Raw genomic sequence first — 20,324 nt, forward strand, 5'->3', positions numbered from 1 at the left:
AGCAAATCAGTGCGACACAAAGAACAACAGAGTTGCCTGTCTTGACTTGGGACTTGACTTGGGACTTACTTGTGACTTGTAAAACAATGACTTGGTCCCACCTCTGCTTTCTACAGCTTAATATTTTCGTTAATTTTATGCAGATATTGCAACATGCTAAATTACTGTCTACATTTTCATTGCCAAAATTGGCTTTTGAAAATCCCAGAGGCATTTTTCCATGTTCTACTCTCAGCCACTTACGTGTCTTTCTGGCTGAGTCCTCCACAAACAGAGACGATATGTCCTCGTCCACCCCCACCTCGTTCTTAGCAATGCAGGTGTAGGCGCCTGTGTCCTCATAGCGTACACTGCCAATGTGGAGCTCGCTCCCATTCGCTGTGTTAGAGATGAGCAGAAAAGACAAGTGTTAGCTCAGCCCCACGTTTCTACACTGATACACATTTTCCATGGCTGTTTCATCCTCCCACCTAAAAAATGCACACCTAAAAATGTCCTTTTCTAAATGAATAAAAAAAGATAATCTAAGTAGCCACCTACCTGCGCACACACTTCTCATTAACAGAAGCCATTGACGCCAGAACCCTTTTGACGACGTCACAACAACACTTTATCAAAATATACTTTGACTGAATCGTCTCTGTTCTGTTCCCAGAGATCTAGAGTGTCAGTTGAAGGTGATGTCTCCCAGGACACAGTGAGTGCTATCATCAGAGGCATCCCTCTCTGATGGTATCACTAATGTGTGTGTGTGTGTTAGATGTATCAGGTAAAGGTGATGTATCCCAGTGCACAGTGCTAGCATGAGAGGCAGCAGAGGTATTCCTAGCTCTCTGACACTAGTACTCAGCCTTTTTTGGATTTACAGCATGCTCTCACACTCACATCCCTCCCTCCCTCCTCATCCTCACGCTGCTGCTGTTGCTGCATTGTTGCCTTGATCACAAGGCAATCTTCACAACGTCGCAGAGGAGTGAAGGACGCCTGTGTCAGACAGCTGCTTTCGACACGCCGCGTCAAAGATCATGTGCCAGTCTCTCCCCTCATCTCTCCCTCTTGCTGTCCTTTTTGATCCCCCTCTCTTGAGCTCTCTCCATGTATCTCCTAAATGTGGAGTGGCAGTGCAGAAGCAGTGGAGAACTTCTCAGTGCTACAAAAGACCTGACTGAGCCATGGCCTGAGACTTAAACCCTGGACTAATGTAAACAAACAACTTCCACAGGACCCAATGCACAGATGATGCAATATACATTTATTGAACTAGGCAAGTCAGTTAAGAACAAATTCTTATTTTCAATGGTGGCCTAGGAACAGTGGGTTAACTGTCTTGTTCAGGGGCAGAACAACAGATTTTTACCTTGTCAGCTCGGGGAATCGATCTCGCAACTTTTCGGTTACTAGTCCAACGCTCTAACCACTAGGCTACATGCCGCCCCCATGTAGATAACAAAAGTTATACCACCTTATAAACAGTCCTTTTTGTTACACTATACCTCATGTTAGTGAAATGCACACTTAAATGGATGATGTTTTTACAGTAGTTTGTGTTCAAATTCACTTTTCTATCTAATCTTTAGGGAGGAGAAACATAATGATGTAAAGTGTGGGCCTCCCGACATTAAACACCAGACAGTGTCGTAATTGCCTATTATCCATAATTATGCCTTGATCAATTTTTATGCATAACCACTCAATTAATAATTTGCCTATAGTTAGACATTGATTTCTCACTTAAAATGTTGTTTTTGTGTTGAATTTATAACAAGGGAACAGAGATATTATACTGTGATTTCAGACTTGTAGAAATGTGTGGCACCAGGGGGTAAATGGAAGGTTTTAGTGAGGTGAAATGTTGAGAATGTGTCAGATAGAAATTAAATATACAGAGCTGATATATATATATATATATCAATATTCCAAATGACAGAGGATGATGTTGGTTCTACATAATGCATTTCTATCTGATTTCTATCTTCCTAAATATCCCCCATGCAGCTGTCCATTCAGCACCATCAGTAACACTAAGCAGTCATGAACCTTGGAGAGCACCTATTCCTAACAGCTGAGCCTCTTGAACACTCCCATTGTAAATGGAGGGGATCCTGGCAGCATAGCTAGGCAGTTTACCGACAAAAGCTATGTAAAAAAATAAATAAACGTGTAATGGAAACAGCAGCTATAGGAGAAATGTTTTGTAAAGATCGACAACATTTTTATCAGTTCAGTTAGGGGTGGAATTTTCTTTTGTCTAACTTTCTTTATTGCGACAAATGACGGAAACAGTGCTTTTCGAATAAATTATGATTGCCGAATCATTTTGAAGGGACGCGGGGCACGTGTACCTACACTCCACATTTGTTTCTAAATGCCTACTGCTCGTTAAATCTACTGTTCAACTATAATAAAAAAAAAAACATTTCTTTGCAGAATCATTATCCTGACTTTCAAGAATGCCTGAATTGCTTCGCCTTGCTTTTCTGGTTGACTGGATGCAAGTTTCACCATCCAATTATTGCAGATCTACAGGAGTGCACGGTTCACCATGGCACGGACCGTGGTGATACGTTGGCACATGAGAATATGGCAAATATCAGTCAAATCTTGCATTCTATCCATTTTGGCTTTTGCAGGCTACCTGATACATGAAACAGATAGGTGGGAGGGCATACAGTCTTTTTATTAATGCGGAATTAGCCTAAACTAATGAAGGAAACACTTCAAAAAACATTTTTTCTTCAACTATATTTCTATTTGACATTCTAGATTTTTGGGATGTCATTAGCTCCAGCTGTTTTTATCGACACAAACGCACCGTAGCAGTCAATTGTCGCATCTATTTTCTATGCAAACCTTCTAAATGTCAACAACAAAAAATCACTGGACAACTTCATGGGAACATAGCTAGTGAGTACTGTAGCCTCACCTTTACATTGGCAAGAAAGATTGTGAGCTCTAACATTCGCCTCTGAGTTGGAAATCTATTTACTGAGGCAATGTTGAAAAAATTCATGGCAAATGTGTAGAGTATCACTCTCTAAAACCACCATATTCTGTAGACTTTTGAGCACTCTGTTAAACCTTTACTAGGTACAAGAGTATCATCAGATCTAACAATTAAATGAACATCCTAGAATCCAGCTCTAAACTGAGCTGTGAGAGTCGGCCAATCCGTGAAGCTGGATTGCAGGATGTTAATGTATGTGTGAAGCTTTCAGAACCTCCCCTGTTTAAGCTGCATCTGAAGCCTGAAAACAGGCTATTATCACAGGTAATGACCCACACACAGCCTATAAACTGCCATCTAACGAGGGTTACTCCATAAAAGACGCTCACTTCTGTCCCCTCGGAAATTGAAACTTCCGTTTAACTCCCCCACATGGCTGGCTGCCGTAGGTTTCATTTTCACCCACTGTTGTTCCATCTATTTCTTTAATCTTCTAGGAATGGATATTTACTCTTTTAAAATCAGTGGCCTAAAGCAATCAACCGACAAAACAACAATAGTCAAAACGGTTACCATAATCTTAGATTTGGCAACACAGAAAGGTGTGACACAGACTGGCACCTAGTATAGCAACACCTCCATGGTTCCCTGCATAATGGGGTGTCTTGTAAACAGCAGCTGCTATGACGGTAATAATAGTCTCAAGTGGCACCCTGACCCTTATATGTTACCTATGGGCCCTAGTCAAAAGTAGTTCTCTATATAGGCAATAGGGTGTCATTTGGGATGCACTCAGTCTTGCCAGTGTGGGCAACAAGGCAGCCTGGTGCCTTACCGATGAGGGAGAGCTGCTTGGAGGGTCTAGGCTGCAGGTCCATGCCGTTCTTCAGCCACAGGATCTTAGGGTCTGGGATGCCGTCGGCGTGGCAGTGCAGGCTGGCAGACACACCAGGCTCCTGTGCCTGCGTCTCTGGGTAGACCAGGATCACTGGGGGAACTAGATACACAGAAACACGTACACATGCACAGACACACACGTGAAAAGAGAGAGACACACGCACACAGCCACAAGAGAGAGGAGTCAGGGAGGCATACTTACAAAGAAACATTGATAGGAGTGGCAGGATGGTATAGAAACACACACACACCAGGCACATCGAGCACACCATGCAGAAAGGATTTAGTTTCACACCAGTACACTGCATTAAAACAGAGTCCAGCATGAGACATGTTTATAAGAGGCATGTTTACATGTTCATAAGACCAAATAAGATCACAATTGAAATACAAGGTAATTGTCTTCCAAGATAACGTGCCTTCCAGGAAGAAAACTTTTCTCTCCGTCTTCAGCTGAAGCCAGGTCTTAGATGCAGCTGTATCGTTTTTCAATTAGCCTAAATCCTGCCGTACAACACAACACAATCACGCCTATTGTCCCTGTTAATTGAAAATCATTTCGGGCTATTTTTCTCCATTCATATCTGCGCATGCAATGAATCAAAGCTCTGAGAATGGCGATTATTATCTTTGATTTGATACGGTACAGACGGCTCTCCCAAGGTCCTCAATGAAGAGGCAGGCCCGGTAATCACACGTCATCTCGGCGGGAAAAAAATACTTATGCAAATGAGTTTGTCGAGCAGTGTGCTTTGATAAATGTCTGCAGCATCTGCGCTGCTTGCTGCTGGCTAGTTGATGTACTGTAGCTAAAACGGTTTACATGCTCAGGGTGGAATCAATTGAGTATGGTGAATAGAACGCCATGGTTACAGGCTTCATTTGCTTTCTATGATAGAATGTTGGACTCAATGCCATGTTTGGTGATGTGAACGCTGTTGCTGCCACTAGAGTCTGAGGCAGGGGTTTACCAGTCCTGACCCTGGAAGGCAACTCTAAAGGTCCCTCCTCCACAAGAGCATCTAACTTTATCAAACTATTTGTTGTCTATTCAAGCGACAACAAAAAAGGAACGTAACGTTGAACGCAGCAGTGATCGCAAACTGCAACTACTACACGTTTAGTCAGGTCAACATTCTGGTGACCACGTGCCAAACTAAAATCTGACCATGAAAGGACAGTGAAATGTCAAGTATGTGCCATTACTAACCATTCACCTGCAGTACATGGGTCTGGTAGAGCTCTTCGTATCCATACGCATGACAGCTGTAGTTCCCCATATGAATGGTTGTCACCTTGGTGATGTAGAGGGAGCCGTCATCGCCAAAGTCCTATAGGGAGAAGAGGGAGGTGGCAGTGGAGGATGGTGAGGAAGGGAATAAGGGAGGGGAGTGAGGTGAGGGGGGAGTTGGGGACGGATGGAGGGAGGGGGGAAGGAAGGCACACAACAGGGGAGCATGGAGTGATGGGAAGCATATTAGACAATGAATCAACGTGGTCCCTGGGTGTTGGGAGGGGCGTGGGGATTTGAGCCCCGTCGTCACGCTCACTCAGTCTGATAAATAGGAAGGGTTAAAAATACAAAGAACATTAGTGTGATTAATGGAGCCAGTTGTTGTTTTTCCGGATGCACAACTCACCTGGGGTTTTAGCAGGGGCTTAGGGAGGATTAAGAAACTAAATAGTGGTGTCCCGTATGTGGCGGACAGACTGTGTGCAAGGCTACCTACCTGGAAACACATCTCTCTCTGAACACAGACTAAATAAAGCCTTAGAGTTTCTTGCCACAAGCTATTGTCCCACTATGTGATTTTAGATAGAAAACATTGCTACTCTCTTAGCTAACGAGGTGGGAGTGGATGAGGACATATCATCTCTAGCGATGCTTTTAGGTGAGGAAAGGCAGAGGATATACTTAGGACGGACTTTACAGAACATAGCAGAACAGTAGAAACTGCTTTAGAAATGAAATACTCTATAGTACAAGTACCTGTAGATCACAGGAGGTTGGTGGCACCTTAATTGGGGAGGACGTACTCATGGAAAAAGCTGGAGTGGAGTGAGTGGAATGGTGTCAAATACATCGAACACCTGGTTTCCATGTGTTTGATGCCATTCCATTTGCTCTGCCATTATTTATGAGCCGTCCTCCCCTCAGCAGTCTCCCTCTGTGAGGTAGATATTAAACAGTAAACATTTTTTTCTATAGTATGTACCCCTATAGGGGATATACTTAAATGTGTAATGTTGATTCTCATTATGTTGTCCAGTACAGGTTTATTTGAGATGCTTTTAATTACCTAGACATGTGTGTACAGTATGTGGGGTGGACCTGAGACTATAAATGCAATACAATCCTCTCAAAGTTAAATTAAACAAGAGATGCTGAACACCTTGTTCACACTGTCATTTGGGTCTCAAATGATGGACCTTGTAGAGGAAAATGTGTTATAATAAAAAAGAATGTAAAGATTTAATACAGTGGGCGGAATGGCTTTACACTTACACAGTTAATTAGTTCCGCCTTAGTTTGTAAAGAAGCAAAATATTGTCTGATAAATGTTTCCTTTTGCTTTGTCTTTGAAATGCTAAACCAACCCCGATGCTTCCTTCTATCTCCCCTCCCCCTTTATAATACACACTAATAGTTGTCTATTGTATCCATAATAGCGTTTGTGGATTTTTCACAGCATTCCCAAACGGGCGAGTTTGACATGCTAATTAACATATGTTATAGCATAATTGTTTGAATAGAGAAAACTCACTACTTAATTTCATTGCTGAATTATTCCCTTGTGTTTCAGTAAAGGTTGGTCTGTCTGGAACTACTGGAGGTGATGAGTGAAACAAATGGTTTTCTTTCTCCGCAGCTATGACACAGGCAGTCCAATTCTGATCTTTTCCACAAATTATTTGACCAATCAGATCAGCTCATTTGCCAATAATTGGCCACAAGATCAGAACTGCGCAGCCTGTGTAAACGCAGCCGTATAGTGCCGCCCTCTCCTTGAAGGCAATCAAACCAGAGGGGAACAGATTTTATCTTTCCCAAAACACAACGCAATTACTTTGGAGAAAAGTAGCCATTCAATATGTAAAATGTCCCATTTACTAGTGGGAGAGAGAGAGAGAAAGAATAATACTGCTCTACCTTTACGCTGTAGCAGAGTGCAGACAAATGGGTCTGATTCCAGCATGGGCAAATTGCCACTCAGCCAGCGAAACGTTTCATATGTCAGAGTGCCTTTTGGGTTGGAATTTCAATCACAGCTAAATGTAATATTTGTTTATTGATTGCAAAATGAGATAATTTTCATAGCAAAACAGAACAACTCAAGTTGGCCTGTAAATGAATCTACTTTACGCTGACCTGAAGCGACAAATCACACACACGGTAACCCAACATTGCAGGCGTAAAAAGACACCTGAACGGAGTTCCCACTTCTGTTTTTCAGGGGAAACGGAAGTTTTGTTGAAAATACTGGATCCCTGAAAACCGGCAACATCCGCTTTCTGCCAACGCCGCTAAAGGTGCACACACGGAGACCAAAGGCCTTCAATCAGTATGAATTATTTCCTTTGTTCTTAATTGAAATGCAGCGGTAGTGCACAATAGGAGGTAACTCTTCCCTTGAAAACTGTATGCATTACAAGAGCATAAAGCTGCCTAAGAATTACATGGGAACACATGATGTGGAGTGGCATCATCACCTGCATGTTCTTGCACATCAGACATTACTTTGTGAACATGAAGGCATGAAAAATAACCTCAAAGTGGTAACTGACAACTGTAATTATCATCACACACTATTTACCACTGAATACTCCATGGCCACAGTAGCAGTAGCATGTAGCATGTTGCACAGAGGACCTTTTTTTCTCTCTCACTTCCTTGTCCTCCCCGTGACCCCGCCTATACACATGCCGGTTGACCTGCATGTCATTGTTTATTGTATCTCCGAGGCAACATATAACAAGGCCAATTCGTTAACATGCAAATAGAGAATTCTAATCAGCTGGTGGATTAACAGAGTCCCACACTGTCAGCTGTGCAGGTGAGCTAAACAACTCGCCGGCGCCGCCACTCCATAGTTCATTAACCGCATGTAGCCAATTCCCATGCCATGCTATGTTGGGATTTGCTAATATTTATTTTGAACATGGTTTGTGCTCTTTCAGATCAGCACAACGCCTGGCAATGAGACCCACGTGCTACTGAGACCCAAATCATTACATAATTTCTAATCGAATAAATGATAGCTAAAAAGTGAGGAAAAACACAGACCTGTTTTTAATTGGAAATGGAAAAAAACAAGCTGGGAAAATAAGATGAATTAATGGCGTTAATTGGAATTAGCATTTCTCATTTACTTTCCGTGAACCTTTATCTAACGTTATTGATTATTCTTAGATTTCTTTCAGCGTGAAGAGCCCCTGTTGAGAGACACATTCTGAGGATAATCAAATATTAACCAACGTTCCAATTATAAAAGTTTTTTCTAAAAACACACCACATCAAAGTTCACAATGTTGGACACTGGTTCAGTGTTTCACCTTGAAAGGCCAATGACGTTTAAAGACACTCTTATCTACATATCTACAGTTTTGGAGTGAAAGCCTATACAGTTTTGGGCTGTATGACTAACCTGTTTCAACCCTGTTCCCTTGGACTCTGGCTCATACTAGCATGACTTAATTCATGTCAAAACATGATTTTTACAGGGTCCTATAACTTTCCATAAATTCCCTGGTTTCCAGAAATCCTGGCTGGAGACTACTGGATTTCCTGCTTATTCCCTTCTTATTCTGGGAATCCTCCAACCAGGACAACTGAAACTCTCTGACTCAGCCAATACTCACATTGATGTCCTCCAGGTCCAGGAAGTTGAGTATGATCCCGTTCCTCTTCCAGATGATTGGCGGCCGCAGCGTTCCCTGGATGGCACAAGACAGCACGGTGCTGAGGCCCACTGTTACCGTGGAGACACTCACTCTCTGGTCCTCAGCCAGGCTCAGCTGAACTACCTCTGTAGTCAGGGTGGGGGCGAAGAGGGAGAGCGATAGAGAGAGCGAGAGAGACATACAGTAGGGGAGTGAGAGAGAGAGGGGGAGAGAGAATAGGAGGTGAGAGAGAGAAGAGAGAGGGGGTGGAGAAAGAGAGAAAGAAAGAAAGAAAGAAAGACGGACAGAAAGAGAGAGACCAATAAAATGAGCTGGTGGAACTGAACCAAAGAGACTTTATTCATCACATCACAGAACACACAGTAGGGGATACAAACACAGCTGTGTGAGAGAGAACGGTGTCTGATCTGAGGACGAGAGCAGGACATTGTGGAAATATAATTTCTCTCATTAAGGAAGATTTACATTCAGCTGACTAGCAAGTCCAATTTGTTTCACCTTTAAGGAAAATCAAGAAGCACTGTTCCAGAGTGTCCCCGGGGCCCATATACAGGAAGGAAGAGAGAGGGATGGAAGAATGAGGGATGACCGGTAAGAATGTAATAAATACACTGTACAAAACATTAGGAACACCTGCTCTTTCCATGACATAGACTGACCAGGGGATTCCAGGTGACAACTATGATCCCTTATTGATGTCACTTGTTAAATCCACTTCAATTAGTGTAGATGAAGGGGAGGAGACAGGTTAAAGAATCATTTTTAAGCCTTGAGACAACTGAGACATGGATTGTGTATGTGTGCGATTCAGAGGGTGAATGGGCAGACAAAAGATGTAAGTGCATTTGAACGGGGTATGGTAGTAGGTGCCAGGTGCACCGGTTTGAGTGTGTCCAAAACAGCAACACGGCTGGGTTTTTCACTCTCAAATCAAATCAAATTTATTTATATAGCCCTTCGTACATCAGCTGATATCTCAAAGTGCTGTACAGAAACCCAGCCTAAAACCCCAAACAGCAAGCAATGCAGGTGTAGAAGCACGGTGGCTAGGAAAAACTCCCTAGAAAGGCCAAAACCTAGGAAGAAACCTAGAGAGGAACCAGGCTATGAGGGGTGGCCAGTCCTCTTCTGGCTGTGCCGGGTGGAGATTATAACAGAACATGGCCAAGATGTTCAAATGTTCATAAATGACCAGCATGGTCAAATAATAATAATCACAGTAGTTGTCGAGGGTGCAGCAAGTCAGCACCTCAGGAGTAAATGTCAGTTGGCTTTTCATAGCCGATCATTAAGAGTATCTCTACCGCTCCTGCTGTCTCTAGAGAGTTGAAAACAGCAGGTCTGGGACAGGTAGCACGTCCGGTGAACAGATCAGGGTTCCATAGCCGCAGGCAGAACAGTTGAAACTGGAGCAGCAGCACGGCCAGGTGGACTGGGGACAGCAAGGAGTCATCAACAGTTTCTCGTGTGTATCAAGAATGGTCCGCACCCAAAGGACATCCAGCCAACTTGACACAACTGTGGGAAGCATTGGAGTCAACATGGGCCAGCATCCCTGTGGAACACTTTCGACACCTTGCAGAGTCCATACCCAGACAAATTGAGGCTGTTCTGATGGCAAAAGGGGTTGCAACTCAATATTAGGAAGGTGTTCCTAATGTTTTGTACATTCAGTGTATGTCTGAATGACCCTGGGTCAAAATTGGTTGGGGTCTTTAGGAAGAGTATAACTCATTCAATAAACAAAGATTCCCAGACACCTGACAGATATCTAAACAGAGGCGACCATGCATGAACTCCTGAGCAAATCCCTGTTCCCTTCCCACTCTGAAATGGATTGGATGGAAACAATTGGCTCTCTTCCCCCGTGTGAAATTACAATGTGCCATCCTCTCCTGCTGGTCTATACTTTCCTTACAGTCGGTATTGCTACAGTACATGACTGCAACAAACACTACTGGATATGTAGGCGAATCCAATGGTGATCAAATCCAGGTGATCCAAATCCAAATAGGTTTGACAGGTTTGAGACACACAATGTTGCTTCCTCTAGTCGACTCACCCTAGTTCATGTTCAGACTACAATACCTTGCTTGGCGAAGAGCTGCTCTGCTCGGCTAGTACATGCTTGTGAGAAATCTCCCCTGCTTTTCTCGCAGAATCAATTCACGATGTTCTGATCCACCTCTTATAAAGGCTTACGTAAACCCGATTCATCAGGCTCTGAAAGCAGAGAGCCAGCGGAGCCCAAACACAAACTGCTTGAGAGGGAAACATTTACTGTTGCCGTCTAATGATATCATTAAGTCAAGAACTACTTTGATTGCTACATTGCTTGCTGTTCCTTCGTTCAGTTACAAAACATACCAAAAGAGGTGAAACACTGAATTTATAGTAAAGTAACCAAGGGTTACTTATAGGATTAGGGAAAAACTGAATTTATAGTAAAATAACCAATGGTTACTTACTGGATTGGTGAGATTAGGAGAGCAGATCTAATAGTGTGCCTTTTGGGGGCCCTAAGTGAGATAGACGTTTTAACGTTTATTTTCTGCAATTCTACACATTTTGCCATTGGGTGTAAAGAAAATGTTGCAGTTTTAAAGCAAGTGTTCTGCAAATCTACACATGTTGCCATGGGGCAGAGAGAAAGCATGTGGAGTTTTACAGCACATTTCATGCAATTCTACCCATTTTGCCATGGAAGGGAGAGAAATTGTTGCAGTTTCAAAGCAAATTCCCTAATGACTTATGCCATGTTAATATGATATCTGAGTGAGAATGACTAACAAAACCAATGGGGCCTCCTGGAGGTCAGGGCCCCTGGGCACATGCCCTGCATGCGCGGTCGGTAGTCGGCCATGATTAGGCCGAATACAAGTTTAGATAACTGACTAGACTAACTCCCAATCTAAAAACTGTTAGCTGACATGGCTAATTGAGTGACTGTCAGTGACTCACATATCACGAGTAAAACATTTCTAAATTGTACCTATTATGTATTCTACTATTCTTACTCTCAGTTTTAAGTTGAGGACCCCGACTGAGTTCCAAAATAAAACAGTATTCGTTTTTTTCTTATGATACGTTGCCACTTCCAGGTAGGGTTTAATCTACCCCACAGTAATTGGGGTGACATGGTGGGCTATGAGAGGTAGGCCAATGCAGAGCAGAATACATTGATTTGACATGGCTAGCTAGGGAGCCTACTCCTCACTACAACTGGCCTCTCATGTACACTGCATACCTTTATGTTACTGGTATCACAATATGCAGAGAGAAGGATTGTGCAAATGACTGAGTAGTCAGTTTCCCTTTTTGTTCTCCAATGTTACATGTACAGTATATGAGTAGAGAGTAAAGTTGTTGAAAAGGACATATTCATTTGCAGGGTCTTGAGAGCTGTCTCCAAACCGAAAGCAAAACTGAAGTGAAGAGGAAATTCGTCAACTCTTGAAGGACAGTGAAGGTTGATAAAACTGATAGATCATTGTTAAAACCAACACATTTCAGCCTTCCAAATTCAGCCATGATATATACACTTTGACACTTATGAGCTGAATCAAATGTAAAATTGAGAGTGCACTAAGATGGAGGTTATTGCAGAGACAACCTGGCAACTTTTCAAACCCACTCCGTCTAGAAATTCAGCCTACACTGTTTCGTCTGGCACAAAAGCAATACAAAAAAAACACCCACACAAAAATGTCCTCCATGTTAGAACAGTGGTGGGTTCATCTTTTGTTGGCTCTGAGCAATTCGATGTGAAATAAATACTGATGCCAAATGGAGATTTTGACTCCAGCTTTGGAGATTGTTGTTCCCTGAGGAGAAGCCTCTCTCCGTCCAATTTTTTACCAGCCGACTACACAGGCAAAAGCCTCGTCTTCTGAAGAGCAGAGCGTGTGTGACAAAGGCAGACAAATTACATATCCACTGGCCATGCCTGCACGGTTCTCCCTGCTGGATAGGGTTGACATGACATTATCTCCTTAATGATTCCTAGGCTTTTTAACCCACCCAAAAATTGCATGTGTACGAGTAACTTTCCTGCAATTCACAAACTATTGATCCATCAGTGGTAACTGCTAGCGCCTGCTATATGCGGTATAGCCAACATGGAGGATGCTCGGTTCTGGCCTCCGCTCCAGAAAATACACACAGAAATGTAAATGCAAAGTAGGAATGAGCTCTCCCTGGGAATAACTCATGTGGGCCTCTGAACGCAGCCCAGAAATCTCATCCCCTTTCTCCTATATTACCTGGGGCCTCATGTGCCTAAATAAGACATCCCTGGAAACAAAACAGGGAGAAGAGAGCTTGGCTGTCTGCGAGGTGGGGGTACACAGGAATGAGAGTCGAGGAGGGAGCATTACACTCGGTAAGAATTCGGCCTAAATGTTTGATTGGTCTCCATAGCTCCACCTCCCAAGCTCTCTGATGCTTAAGGCAATCTGATTAAGTTGTCAGTGTTGTGGCTAAGGGAATTTGCGACCAAGCTTTAACTTCCTGACTGATGTCTTGCTGTTGCTTCAATATATCCACATAATCTTCCTCCCTAATGATGCCATCTATTTTGTGAAGTGCACAAGTCCCTCCTGCAGCAAAGCACCCCCACAACATGATGCTGACACCCCCGTGCTTCACGGTTGGGATGGTGTTCTTTGGCTTGCAAGCCTCCCCCTATTCCTCCAAACATAACGATGGTCATTATGGCCAAACAGTTCTATTTTTGTTTCATCAGACCAGAGGACATTTCTCCAAAAAGTACGATCTTTGTCCCCATGTGCAGTTGCAAACCATAGGCTGGCATTTTATTGCGGTTATGGAGCAGTGGCTTCTTCCTTACTGAGCAGCCTTTCAGGTTATGTCGATATAGGACTCGTTTTACTGTGGATATAGATACTTTTGTACCCGTTTCCTCCAGCATCTTCACAAGGTCCTTTGCTGTTGTTCTGGGATTGATTTGCAATTTTCGCACCAAAGTATGTTCATCTCTAGGAGACAGAATGCATCTCCTTCCTGATTGGCATGATGGCTGCGTGGTCCCGTGGTCTTTATACTTGCGTACTATAGTTTGTACAGCCGAACGTGGACTTTCAGGCATTTGGAAATTGCTCCCAAGGATGAACCAGACTTGTGGAGGTCTACAATTTTTTTCTGAGGTCTTGGCTGATTTCTTTTGATTTTCCCATGATGTCAAGCAAAGAGGCACTGAGTTTGAAGGTAGGCCTTGAAATACATCCACAGGTACACCTTCAATTGACTCAAATTATGTCAATTAGCCTATCAGTAGCTTCTAAAGCCATGACATCATGTTCTGGAATTTTCCAAGCTGTTTAAAGGCACAGTCAACTTAGTGTATGCAAACTGCTGACCCACTGGAATTGTGATACAGTGAATTATAAGTGAAATAATCTGTCTGTAAACAATTGTTGGAGAAATGACTTGTGTCATGCACAAAGTAGATGTCCTAACCGACTTGCCAAAACTATAGTTTGTTAACAAGAAATTTGTGGAGTGGTTGAAAAACTAGTTTTAATGACTCCAACCTAAGTGTATGTAAACTTCCGACTTCACCTGTATATATATTGTAACGACCCTGTGTTTATAAGCATGGATATCGACTCTGCCGCTCGAGCATGCTTTTGCGGCACAGTCGATAGCGCGCTGGACTTCGGGCTAGAAGGTCGAGGGTTCGAGACCTGCTCCCTGCCTGTTTCATTACTATATACAGTGGGGAGAACAAGTATTTGATACACTGCCGATTTTGCAGGTTTTCCTACTTACAAAGCATGTAGAGGTCTGTAATTTTTTATCATAGGTACACTTCAACTGTGAGAGACGGAATCTAAAACAAAAATCCAGAAAATCACATTGTATGATTTTTAAATAATTAATTTGCATTTTATTGCATGACATAAGTATTTGATCACCTACCAACCAGTAAGAATTCCGGCTCTCACAGACCTGTTAGTTTTTCTTTAAGAAGCCCTCCTGTTCTCCACTCATTACCTGTATTAACTGCACCTGTTTGAACTCGTTACCTGTATAAAAGACACCTGTCCACACACTCAATCAAACAGATTCCAACCTCTCCACAATGGCCAAGACCAGAGAGCTGTGTAAGGACATCAGGGCTAAAATTGTAGACCTGCCCAAGGCTGGGATGGGCTACAGGACAATAGGCAAGCAGCTTGGTGAGAAGGCAACAACTGTTGGCGCAATTATTAGAAAATGGAAGAAGTTCAAGATGACGGTCAATCACCCTCGGTCTGGGGCTCCATGCATGATCTCACCTCGTGGGGCATCAATGATCATGAGGAAGGTGAGGGATCAGCCCAGAACTACACGGCAGAACCTGGTCAATGACCTGAAGAGAGCTGGGACCACAGTCTCAAAGAAAACCATTAGTAACACACTACGCCGTCATGGATTAAAATCCTGCAGCGCACGCAAGGTCCCCCTGCTCAAGCCAGCGCATGTCCCGGCCCGTCTGAAGTTTGCCAATGACCATCTGGATGATCCAGAGGAGGAATGGGAGAAGGTCATGTGGTCTGATGAGACAAAAATAGAGCTTTTTGGTCTAAACTCCACTCGCCGTGTTTGTAGGAAGAAGAAGGATGAGTACAACCCCAAGAACACCATCCCAACCGTGAAGCATGGAGGTGGAAACATCATTATTTGGGGATGCTTTTCTGCAAAGGGGACAGGACGACTGCACCGTATTGAGGGGAGGATGGATGGGGCCATGTATCGCGAGATATTGGCCAACAACCTCCTTCCCTCAGTAAGAGCATTGAAGATGGTTCGTGGCTGGGTCTTCCAGCATGACAACGACCCAAAACATACAGCCAGGGCAACTAAGGAGTGGCTCCGTAAGAAGCATCTCAAGGTCCTAGAGTGGCCTAGCCAGTCTCCAGACCTGAACCCAATAGAAAATCTTTGGAGGGAGCTGAAAGTCCGTATTGCCCAGCGACAGCCCCGAAACCTGAAGGATCTGGAGAAGGTCTGTATGGAGGAGTGGGCCAAAATCCCTGCTGCAGTGTGTGCAAACCTGGTCAAGAACTACAGGAAACGTATGATGTCTGTAATTGCAAACAAAGGTTTCTGTACCAAATATTAAGTTCTGCTTTTCTGATGTATCAAATACTTATGTCATGCAATAAAATGCAAATGAATTACTTAAAAATCATACAATGTGATTTTCTGGATTTTTGTTTTAGATTCCGTCTCTCACAGTTGAAGTGTACATATGATAAAAATTACAGACCTCTACATGTTTTGTAAGTAGGAAAACCTGCAAAATCGGCAGTGAATCAAATACTTCTTCTCCCCACTGTATATACACACACACACTACCATTCAAAAGTTTTGGGTCACTTAGAAATGTCCTTGTTTTTGAAAGAAAATCAAAATTTTTGTCCATTAAAATAACATCAAATTGTAAATGACTATTGCTGCTGGAAACATCAGATTTTTTATGGAATATCTACATAGGCGTACAGAGGCCCATTATCAGCAACCATCACTCCTGTGTTCCAATGGCACGTTGTGTTAGCTCATCCAAGTTTATAATTTTAAAAGGCTAATTGATCATTAGAAAACCCTTTTGCAATTATGTTAGCACAGCTGAAAACTGTCATCCTGATTAAAGAAGCAATACAACTTGCCTTCTTGCCTTAGACAAGTTGAGTATCTGGAGCTTCAGCATTTGTGAGTTCGATTACACGCTCAAAATGGCCAGAGACAAATAACATTTTTCTGAAACGCGTCAGTCTATTCTTGTTCTGAGAAATGAAGGCTATTCCATGAGAGAAATTGCCAAGAAACTGAAGATTTCATACAACGCTGTGTACTACTCCCTTCACAGAACTGGCTCGAACCAGAATAGAAAGAGGAGTGGGAGGCCCCGCTGCACAACTGAGCAAGAGGACAGGTGCATTAGACTTTCAGAATTTCAGAAGAAAGTGCTTTGTTTTTGGCCATTTTGTGCCAGTAATCGAACCCACAAATGCTGATGCTCCAGATACTCAACTAGTCTAAAGAAGGCCAGTTTTATTGCTTCTTTAATCAGTATAATAAGTAAGTATAGTCAGTGTAGATATTCCATTAATAATCAGCTGTTTCCAATTACAATAGTCATTTACAACATTAACAATGTCTACACTGTATTTCTGATCAATGTGATGTTATTTTAATGCACAAAAAATGTGCTTTTCTTTCAAAAGTTACCCCAAACTATTGAACGGCGGTGTATATCTTTTTTTAAATTGAACCTTTATTTAATTAGGCAAGTCAGTTAGGAACAAATTATTATTTACAATGACTGCCTACCCCGGCCAAACCCTAACCTGGACAACGCTGTGCTTTTTGTGCGCCACCCTATGGGACTCCCAATCACGGCCAGGGTCTGTAGTGACGCCTCTAGCACTGAGATGCTGTACCTTAGACCGCTGCGCCACTCGGGAGCCCCACAATATATATAGAGAGTCAGGATAGATCATTTCAGGTTATACAGTGTCAAGCTAGATCATTTCAGGTTGTATAGAGTCAGGATAGATCATTTCAGGTTATACAGTGTCAAGCTGGATCATTTCAGGTTGTATAGAGTCAGGATAGATCATTTCAGGTTATACAGTGTCAAGCTGGATCATTTCAGGTTGTATAGAGTCAGGATAGATCATTTCAGGTTATACAGTGTCAAGCTAGATCATTTCAGGTTGTATAGAGTCAGGATAGATCATTTCAGGTTATACAGTGTCAAGCTGGATCATTTCAGGTTGTATAGAGTCAGGATAGATCATTTCAGGTTATACAGTGTCAAGCTAGATCATTTCAGGTTGTATAGAGTCAGGATAGATAATTTCAGGTTAGGTAGATAGATTAATTAATAGATTCAGGATATCAACACCTGAAAAGGAATTTGTTTATTTTGCCATTCTTGATACTTGCTACCTATTCTCCAATGCTGCCAAAGCTGCTTAGCAATGGGCTTTAAAGCAATCAGGTTTAAAACAGCTCTTAATTGGTGCTCTGTTTCCTCTTGCTGGGCCACATTCTTGTGACTGCATGGTTCCCTCAGTCCAATCCCTAACTGATAGCAATGTGCCACTACTGCAATATAATATCTGAAGAAAAGCAGCCACATTGGACCTAAAGTATAAACATGCATGCACACACACAAGCACGTGCAGACACACACTTTTATGTGTCTTTTCAAAGCGGGGAGAGGCTCTATGCAGATATGCCTCCCCTGAGATCCCTCGGTGACTACAAACAATCCCTGATGTGTTGCTGTACATATAAGCCTGGGCTGTGCAGGTGGGAACTGATACATATGGTTGTTCTATTATCAATTAAAAACAGACAATATTTGCCACGTCCAGTAAAAGGACTTGCAAGGACTTATAAGGTATTGCAATTTCACACCAAGGCAAAGTGATAAAATAGATAAATACACCAGCTAATACATTTTTGGTTCCAGGAACGGTTGGGTGAGGTAGAATTTGTATTTATTAAGAATCCCCATTAGCTGCTGCCATGGCAGCTGCTACTCAGACCTGGGGTCCAGCAACATTACCTCTTATTCTGAGAATGTTGCATTCCAGGAATGCAGCATTCCAGGAACAGGAACAGTCTATCGAATTGTTAACTCCAACAAGTTCTAAAACGTTCTACGGAACATGAATTTATCTTAAAACCATAGACATTAAAACCAGTAGATAGTGATAGTGCCGACGTCATCCACGTATTCCTATGGAAAACTTGGCTCATGAAGCCAGAAGTATTAGAATTTGAAGCGTGCCATATTGCTGAATGGGGCTGGATGGCACCCCCCAAAAAATTGCCAAGGATCATGGTGAAAGTGTTCGAGACTAGAAAATGATTGTGGTCGATGTAGTCGTTTTCATCGTGCCTGAGAGAGTCAACCTTAATGTCTATGGAACCTCCTCGTAGCCTGCCGGGCCTGTGATTGGTCTATGTCAGCACGTGGTCCTGTGTGACGACAAATGTCATAATAATAATTGACATAGGCTCTCTAGGGCACCGCTAGGTTGCTACACGGTAGCTGACCAGCAAAGCTTGTGACTTCACGCTCCAGACTGGACATTGGGGGCCTGCTTAAAACCCAATGGGACCCAGTAGAAAGAGGTCTCCACATGTTCTTGAAATGCTTTTTGCTATAGCTGAGATGGTATGTGAATAAAATGTTTCCAGCACAACAACCTGAAGTTATTACCATTGGAATAATACATTCACTTCTGTCTCTCTCAGTTTTTCTTTAGTGCTCTCCCTCTCTTTCATTCTCTCTCTCTTTCATTCTCATCTCTGTTATTCCTCTCTCTTTCTTTAGTTCTCTCTCTCTCTCTCTCATTTTATCTTTGTCTCTTTCTTTAGTTCCCTCTCTTTTATTCTCATCTCTTTAATTCCTTTCTCTCTCTCTCTCTCTCTCTCTCTCTCTCTCTCTCGTTCTCGCTCTCTCTTCAATTTGAGGGATCCGAATGTGTCAGTTGGCGAGTGTGCTGGTAATTCATGGAGGGAAAAGAGAAGATGAGCCATCAGCAGCCCACTCATTAATCACACACAATCCAGACCCTTAATCTCCTCCACAGGTAAAGATGAATCCCTCCGTTGCCTCTCGCTCTACTTCTCCTGTCTCACTTTTATTCTACTTCTGTCTCTCTCTCTCTTGTATTTTTCTATCTTTCTCTCGCCACCTCTCTCTTTGCCTCTCCCTCTCTTTCTTTCTCTCGCTCTACCTCTCTTGGTCACTTTCTCTTTAAATGTGCCCCAGTGGCTCTAACAAAGCCAAGGTGGAGAGACTGACTGCGGCTCCCTGGCAGGCCTGAACTACAAGGAGAATGAAGCTTTTTATAATCACTAAGAATAGGAAAGGTCTGGATGATGAGAACAATCACATCGTTAAACTACATTTAAAAGTTTAGAAATAAGGAAAGATTTCATTGATTGGGCAGGACCTATATCTCTAAGTGAGCTCTGTAATATAGGCACAGGAGAATCTGCAATGTAAGGTCAATAACCTACTACATTGCTGCTAGTCTGCTTATTGGTTTATTAACAAAAATAGCAATTTACATTTACTTGTAAATCGGTATCTAAATGAATAATAGCATGATGTTACTAGGTACTAATCTCTCACTTCGAATGCTCTCACTAGATTTCATGGAAAAATATTATTTTATGGAAAAATAGGATACAGAATGTTCAGACACATGCAATTTTACATTTTTCAATCCGTTATACTGCTTGTGAAACGGAGACAAAAAAAGCTTTGTAATTTGGGGAACAGTATACGTTACTGAGGATAACTGAGAAGAAATTCTATGTCACAGCCAATTGCCATTATTTGCTAAAGAAACTCATAAATCCTTATGGAACTCAATTTCCCGAACCATAAAAAAACAATAGTTTCCAGTCACATATTTTTTTATGGACTGAACGTTTGACTGAGAATGGATGTCTTTCGCATGTACATTAAAAAATTCACAACCAATAGTTCATGTAAAACTTACTCTATTATAGATTAAGTATGTGATGGCAAATATTCAGCGGAGTA

At 42.5% G+C, this 20,324-nt stretch overlaps 1 protein-coding gene across 1 annotated transcript in view; it reads right to left on the bottom strand.

The window, feature by feature from the left end:
- The window catches only part of LOC139584170 (follistatin-related protein 4-like), a 222,720-nt gene that overhangs the window by 19,845 nt on the left and 182,551 nt on the right, over positions 1–20,324 (bottom strand). The window contains exons 7-10 of the mRNA XM_071415720.1: positions 8,702–8,868; positions 5,052–5,172; positions 3,780–3,941; positions 244–378 (exon numbers count right to left, since the gene is read on the bottom strand). Coding sequence (XP_071271821.1) covers positions 244–378; positions 3,780–3,941; positions 5,052–5,172; positions 8,702–8,868 — 585 coding nt within the window. The remainder of the gene's footprint in view (positions 1–243; positions 379–3,779; positions 3,942–5,051; positions 5,173–8,701; positions 8,869–20,324) is intronic.

This window comes from Salvelinus alpinus, chromosome 1, assembly GCF_045679555.1.
Source record: "Salvelinus alpinus chromosome 1, SLU_Salpinus.1, whole genome shotgun sequence".
Classification (NCBI taxonomy): domain Eukaryota; kingdom Metazoa; phylum Chordata; class Actinopteri; order Salmoniformes; family Salmonidae; genus Salvelinus; species Salvelinus alpinus.